At 48.9% G+C, this 7,817-nt stretch overlaps 2 protein-coding genes across 2 annotated transcripts in view; one reads left to right on the top strand and one right to left on the bottom strand.

The window, feature by feature from the left end:
- MAPK8IP2 (mitogen-activated protein kinase 8 interacting protein 2) overlaps positions 1 to 1,581 on the bottom strand; it is an 11,189-nt gene extending 9,608 nt beyond the window's left edge. The window contains exon 1 of the mRNA XM_015568725.1: positions 1,577 to 1,581. Within this exon, the coding sequence (XP_015424211.1) occupies positions 1,577 to 1,581 (5 nt within the window). The remainder of the gene's footprint in view (positions 1 to 1,576) is intronic.
- Positions 1,582 to 6,648: 5,067 nt separating this feature from the next.
- The window catches only part of CHKB (choline kinase beta), a 4,078-nt gene continuing 2,909 nt past the window's right edge, over positions 6,649 to 7,817 (top strand). The window contains exon 1 of the mRNA XM_006771117.2: positions 6,649 to 6,706. Coding sequence (XP_006771180.1) covers positions 6,649 to 6,706 — 58 coding nt within the window. The remainder of the gene's footprint in view (positions 6,707 to 7,817) is intronic.

Raw genomic sequence — 7,817 nt, 5'->3', positions numbered from 1 at the left:
GGGTTGGGGAAGGATCGAGTGCGTGTTTGTTTGGGGCGGGGGCGTGTGAGAAGCGGATTGGCGGAGACCGGGATCGGGTTTCGGTGCAGGAGGGTCTGCGGGTGGGGACACCGTCCGCAGCAACGATCCTGCGGGCGGGGAAGGCGGCGGCCCGGTTCGCAGACCTCTGTCGGGTTCACTGGGGTTTGGGGGAGGGTTCCTGGCGTGGGTGCGCCCCGGAAGCTGCACCGACGTCTCCAGGAACCAGAAGAGTTGGGGGTCCCAAGCTGGGCAGCGCGTTGAAAGGGGCTGGCGAAGCCGTTGGCTCTTGGGTGTTGGGTGCTGATGCGCCTGGGGAGCTGTCCGCTTTGGGGTGCTGATCGAGCCCAGAGGAGCTGTCCGCCCTTGGGTGCTGATCTGGCTGGAGGAGCTGTCCAGCCTGGGGTGCTGGCTGGGAAAGAACAGAGACCTCTGCGGAGGATGCTGGTCCGGGCTGGACTCAGTGGACCACAAAGGGGCTGCTGCCTGGGGCTGACACTGAACTTCCAGTGTCTAGTGCAGACCGTGCGAGTGGAGAGAGACACTGATGGGCACTGGGTGCTGTGCTCAGTCAATTGGAAAGATTTTTCTTGAGCTCCAACTATGTGACTGGCATTGTTTAGGGTTCAAGCTGCGTGAGAAGAGCAAAATCTGAAATTGAGCTCAAGAGTTAGATTTGGTCAGCGTCACCTGGCGCTGGAGTGAGGGGACGGTCGATCATGGCTGGGAAGACGGTTGGTAAAGGCAGGTTGGGCAGCCCTGGCTGGTATGGCTCAGTGGCTGAAGTGTTAGGCCGCGCACTGAAGTGTTTCAGGTTCCATTCTCAGTCAAGGGCACATACCCGGGTTGCGGGTTCAATCTGGCCTGGTCGGGGCATGTGTGGGAGGCAACGGTTTAATATTTCTCTCTCTCTCTCTCTCTCTCTCTCCGTGTCTGTCTCTCTCTCAAAGATTGGGACAATGAATTGAAGTTGAAATAATAAATACAGAAAAAAAATGGCATTTTCACACAAATCTTCTCATTGGCTAGTGTCATAGTCCCAAACAGGCCTGGACTGGAGCCTTCGTATTCATTGGCTCTCTTACATATGAATCCCAGAGGATTTCCTGTTCACTGTGGTAAGTGTAAAGGGAACACCCCAGCAAAGTATTCCAGGAAATATCAGACTGAGGAATGTGTGGTGAGGATGGTTTCTCCAGTTCCCCCAGTCCCTCCCAAAGATGCACGGAATTGGTAGTGATAGTGGTTGGCCCGACCAGGGAGAGGTCCTGATCTTTGTATTCAGCCCACCCCTCACCCCTGCTGGCTACAAATTGGAAGCACTTGATGGAACAGTCACCTTGGGAATGAGAGACATAAGGGTAGAACAAGACAAAAGGAACCTGGATCCTTAAGATTCATGTAATATGGCCAGCATTTAAGCCCAGGACTGACTCTCTCTAAACTGGTACAGAAGATAAATAAGCATGCCTATGTAAACTGCATTCAACTGTAAAGGTTGTTCACTGAGCAATTCCAGGGACCACACTTAATGTATTCTGTGTGTCCAACCACATACCACATCACTAAAACGTCCTTTCACCATAAAATTCAGTTATTCAGCATCTTTGTGATTCATGGCCAAATATTGTCCTAATTGCTACAGAATATAATTCAGGACAACCAGTTTGGAGAGAAATTTAGTAACATTAGTAAAATTGAAAATACACATATCTTATGATACCTATGATATACCATAGCAGTGGTTCTCAAAATATGGCCTGCAGATTCCTGGAGTCTCCCAACATCAGCAAGATCCAAATTATTTTGTCCTAATTTTGCCTGCCACTGTGCTGTCGCAAAAGCAATGGGGGGGAAAACTGCTGGCTCCTCCTACTAGTAACCATCGACTTCTTTCCCTGCCACATGCTCATGGGGGGGGGGGGGGGGAAGAAGCACTTTCACTTAATAATTTCGTTGATGAAGCCATAAAAATTATTAAATCTTGACAGGTAATTCTTAATATTCAGGGTAATGATGTAAAGCACCGCGCATGGAGGTACAATGGCTATTGCAACTGATCACACAGTTGTCGAAACTGGCAGCTGAACTAGCCACTTTTTTCATAAAACACTATTTTCACTTCAAAGTTGACAAACTACAGTTATTTTGACATGGCTATTTGACAGAAACTTCCTCAAAAATAAAAAGTGAATGTGGCACTTCAAGGAAAAACAATGGTATTTGTTGCCAATGATACAATTTGAGTTTTGAAACAAAAACTAGAATTTTGGAAAATCTGTGTCATCACTATGAGCTTAAAGTTTCTCAATATTTAAATATTTTTCCAATGAGAGTGGTGGTATGTTAACAAGTGACATTATATAATAAAATGTGTCAAAATTTGGAAGATCTACATAACTCCATGAACCAATATTTTCCAAATGACCCAGGAAGGCATGATGTTTCAAAATTATGCATGAGTGAAAGACTCATTCAGCATGCAAGGCAGGCCAATGGATTTTAATGTAAGAGGACAAAACGGTTCATTGATATGGTTTCAAATTTCAAATTGCAACTTACCTGAGTAACTACTTTTTGTCTGGTCTTGGTGTGTAGTATTAACAAAGATGCACAGTTATCTGAAAAAGCTTTGGAAAAGTTACCAACTGTAAATTTATGTTAGGCTGGATTTTCTTCATATTTTTGAACCAAAACAACATATTGTAAGGGATTGACTGCAGAGACAATTATGGGGAACCTGTTATCTTCAATTAAGCCATATATTAACAAAACTTGAAAAAATGTAAAAACAAGGCCACTCTTCTCATGAAATTTTGTTTATAAAAGTTATTTTTATAAGATATAATTTATGTTAACATGTAAGGGTTTATTATCATTTAAATGAATAAATAAATCATTCCCCCTTGAATACACCATACTTCAAGTATTCAGGCAGAAAAAACAAATCACGTTCACGGGAGAAAAATTAGGCTGGATTCAGAAATTTTCAACTGCAATATTCAAGGACAAAATGGGGTGATGAGCTGAAAGCTGTGAGGGAAAGAATTCGTGATGGTGGTGGTTGAAAAAATGATCCCCCAAAACATACCCATGTCCTAATCCCTGGATACTGTAAATGTTACCTTATTTGGGAAAAGGGTCTTTTCAGAAGTGATGAAGGGTTTTGAGACGAGATTACCCTGGGTTATCTAGGTCGGCCCTAACTGCATCACTGTTCTCATTTGGTGTGGAAGCAACCAGGCAGACTCAGGTGCATTGTGCCAGTGCCAAGCCAACCCCTCATTGCCCGTTGAGTAGCAGCTACCCTATCTCCTAAAAAATAATCAGGAACAATAACCTCGCCTTTGCCTGCTGGTGCACCAGCATGAGGAGCTCAGTGACCTGGTGGATTTCAAGGACTCAGATTCAGTGTTGGTGTCCTTCCCTGGAACCAGAGGAGGTGCCCTGTGGAAGTGCTCCCTACCTGGGACCCAGGGGCTGTAATCCAGCAGAGCTCACTCTTGCAGAGACAGAACATACAAATTCTATAAGTGGGCCATCAAGAATAATGGTGAGAGCCCTGACCAGTTTTGCTCAGTGGATAGAGCGTCGGCCTGCAGACTGAAGGGTCCCGGGTTCAATTCCAGTCGAGGGCATGTACCTTGGTTGCAGGCACATCCCCAGTAGGGGGTGTGCAGGGGGCAGCTGATCGATGTTCCTCTCTCATGGATGTTTCTCTCTATCCCTCTCCCTCTCTGTAAAAAAATCAATAAAATATATTTTTTTTAAAAAGAATTGTGAGACAGTTCATCCCAACCCCTACTACTTGGACGCCTTTGTTTCTGGATTCACATATTATATCTACTGGAGACACAGATCCATACACTGGGCTTTGACGCAAGTGTACATACCCCAGAACCTCAGGACACTGTCCAAGAACTGGCTCCTTAGCTAAGTCTTTTTAATATATTTTTATTGATTTTAGAGAGGAATGGAGGAGAGAGATAGAAGCATCGATGATGAGAATCATTGATTAGCTACCTTCTACATGCCCCCCACTGGGGATTGAGCCCATAACCCAGGCATGTGTCCTTGACCAGAATCAAACCCTGGATCCTTCAGTTTGCAGGCCAATGCTCTTATCCACTTACCCAAACCAGCTAGGGCCTTAGCTAAGTCTTTAAGAGATCATTCCATCTTCCTATGAGACTGGCTGCTTGGAGACAACACAGAAGGTTGGAGAAGCATGGGATCCTGTGGCAACCCACACACAGTATACCTTTCACTGTACAATGAGTTTCTGGGCCCAAGGTGATGTTCTATACGATTCCATGCTGGTAAATTGTGTACTCTCTAAGCTCCTGCAATGTGATGCCACTCTGAGACACTGTGAGAGGAAAGGCTAACCCACACACAGAGGTGTTGATTCCTGGGTGGAATCACGGGTCAGCAAGTCATCTAAGGATGGTACCATATCAGGAGCTGAGCACTGAGCTTGGCTGCTAACAGGTCAGAAATCCAGCAGCAAGAATAATTAGATGAACCTTGATAAGAGAGAGCCCATTTTGGTGAACATACCCAGCACCTCTGCCACCTTGGCAACTCCATTCACAGGCCCACTGCACAAGCATGGGGTAGCCAAGGGCAGAAGCTTGGACATCTGCCCATCCACTTTGTTGTTGAGTGACCCCTCTGCAGGGGGTATAACATGAGGCACAAAGATGCATCCACTTGTGACCACTCCCATAGGTCCATCTTCTTCTCCAGCCCTCCTTGTCTCCTATAGTCCCTCTTGCTCTTTCTAGTTCCCTGACCAACCAGCAAGACATCTGTCAGGACCCAGAAGCCCACCACTACTCTGTCCACTCCGCTTCCTCACTACAAAGTGGACATCCAGTGTCTGCTTGAAGCTCTGCCCAGGAGGACTTCCCCTCATTACTGTCTCTTAGAGCCACCCCCATCCTGAATGGGACTTCAGGGCAGCAGTGGTTTGTTTTCAGCTCATATCTACACAGCAAGCTAACCCATTTGTGAATCAGACATGAATTTTCCTTCCTGTAAAAGACTGCTGCCCTCTGGACAAGCCTGGGTCCAATCATTTTGCATTGTGCAAGGAGTTGCTACTGAGCCTGCCTAACCTATAGATGTGGTGATCAGTCAGTATCTAGCTCAGGACAGGCAAGATTCAGTCACGTGGTCATCTGATGTCCCATCATCAGGCACTCAGTCTATGCTTGAGCCCAGTAGTGTTGCACAAGTTGGTTTCAACCAGTGAGTAGTTCTCCACTGCACCAGGCGTGGTCTTGCTTCAGACCCCTAGGAGTGTGCACTGCAAACCTGTTGGATCCTGCCAAAGCTGTCGTACAGGGTCCCTATCGACTGCAAATAAGCTCAACTGTCATCCATTGGTTCTAAGTGGCAGGGGAACCCATCCTGTAATCCGGACTTTCAACAAAGCCACCCTTTGCTCTGGGCTCCTTCCTAGTCACCCAATAAATGGGTCACAGCAGCCCTAACTGGTTTGGCTCAGTGGATAGAGCGTCAGCCTGCGGACTCAAGGGTCCCGAGATCAATTCCAGTCAAGGGCATGACCCTTGGTTGCAGGCACATCCCCAGTAGGGGGTGTGCAGGAGGCAGCTGATTGATGTTCCTCTCTCATCAATGTTTCTATCCCTCTCCCTTCTTCTCTGTAAAAAATCAATAAAATATATATTTTAAAAAATAAAAAAATAAATGGGTCACAACAGTATTCCCAAGTGTGGTACATGCTGACTCCAAAATCCAGAGCTGCATGAAGTGCCACGCCTTCTTCATGCAAGACACAGCAATATCCTGATCTTGAAGGCGATGCCCTGGTTTGCCCTACAACACTGCACCCCTTAAGACCCCACTGCTGATGGGCTCCAGAACTTCTGAGGACTTAGTTCTCATTCTCTGGCATGCATTATCTTACCGAGGATAGAGCACTTGTCACTTCTTTCTGTACCATGTCCAATTAGCATGTCGTCGATGTTATGTGGAATGCCTGGATGATGAAGGTCTCAGTGGATTATGCTGTGACAGAGAGTTACAAGAGCCGTGAAGCAAGGCAATGAATCTGTTTGGCTCTCCTTCTCATATAAATGTGAACTGCTTTTGGAAATTTACTCTTCACAACTAGAAACTGAAAAGACTGTTCACCACACCAATAAGTGGACATCCAGTGTCTGCTTGAAGCTCTGCCTGGGAGGACTTCCCCTCATTACTGATCAAAGCCAGAGTATGTTCTTCGGTCCCATTAAAGACACTTCACCTGACACAGCTGCTGTGTGGTAGGCCACCATCATTTACTTGAGTCCATCTGGCTTTTGCAAGGGCCATCCAGGTGAACTAGGGGCTACCACTTTGAGAGTGACGCAACCTCCACAATCCCACATGGCAGCTGTTTCTGATTTACTATCCTGGATTGGGTGAGTGCGCTGGGAGTTCCAGGTGTTCCCCTCGCTCTTGTTACCATCATCCTCATCCTACAGGCCAGGAATCCATGTACAGGCTCTGCCCACAGCGAGGTGCAACCACCCCAAGTGTGCACGGGGGCCAGAAACATAACCCTAGGGCTGAGGCTCACCACCTGACTCCCAGAACCCCGCTTCTATCCAGCGGCTCACCATGCGTCAGGCGTCCTGCACACTACCAGCGCAGGCCCTGAATCTAAGAGCCTTGAAAAGTCTGGAGGGTCCCTTTTCCAAAGTAAATCAGTTGCTTTAAGAGGCTCTTGGTCCCTTTGGGGAAGGATTGAGGAACGTTTTTGTATATACTTATGGTAACATGGTAAGATCCTTCCTGGAAGGGACCAGGCCTCCCTTTCAGCCGGTGAGCTGCAGGTTTCCGGTCTGGCTCAGACTTAAACAGGGCGAGGGCTTGTGATTTCCCGCTGCAGCAACCGACATTCATCTTCTGGTCGCCGATTCTTGATTTCCCTCTGGTTATTCAAATCAAACCACTCGCCAGCTGCCCATCCCCCACAAAAACCACACACACACACACGCCACGTCCAACAGGCCTGTCCGTCACAGATCCGCACACACACACGCCACGTCCAACAGGCCTGTCCGTCACAGATCCCCGGGGCCAAGGCCTGTGGTTGCCCGGGCAGCAGCGGAGGCCCAGGAGGCCAAGGGGACGTGGCGCAGCTCCAGTGTCTGCTCTGCGGCGGCCGAGCCTTTCCCTCCTGGAGTAGATCTTGTCACTGGTTCTAGGTCTGGAGACGGAGGGGCAGTGGGTGGGGCAAGGGGCACTGTTTCAAGCAGGACAAGAGCTTCACCCGACAAGGGGTCTCAGCGGCGGTTAGGAATCCAAGGTTCGTGGCGCCATTAGAATTGTCCCAAGGGTCACAGTGTTTCCTCACATCCAATGTTTATTCGGCACCTCCACGGGCCACGCCCGCTCAGCCTCCCCTGGGTGACCACGCTCGGGACCGGCCACGCTCACACGAGGGCTCGCTTCCTCGCTGAAGACTCAGCGAGACGCGGGTCCGCCGGTCCACTCCGGTTCCCGGCGAAGCCCGTCTTCCCTTAAACACACCCGCCCACGCACTCCTAGGACGCACCACCCACCCACGTGATTGGTCAGCGTGACCCTCCGCTCACGACAATTGGCCGGCGTGACTCCGCTCAGGACGCTTCTGATTGGCGACGCCGCTTCCTTTTTTCCCAGAGGCCCCGCCCAGAGTGCGAGCGAGCAGGGGCGGGGCAAGCGAAGACGCGCAGAATTTGGCCTCGGAAAGGGCTCGGGACCGGACCACGGAGAGAGCCGAGTGGCGCCGCGAGGAGCCGAAC

The sequence above is a fragment of the Myotis davidii genome, unplaced genomic scaffold, assembly GCF_000327345.1.
Source record: "Myotis davidii unplaced genomic scaffold, ASM32734v1 scaffold845, whole genome shotgun sequence".
NCBI classification, from domain to species: Eukaryota; Metazoa; Chordata; class Mammalia; order Chiroptera; family Vespertilionidae; genus Myotis; species Myotis davidii.
Note: the sequence above shows the minus strand (reverse complement) of the source record. Positions and strands in the feature narration are given on the sequence as shown.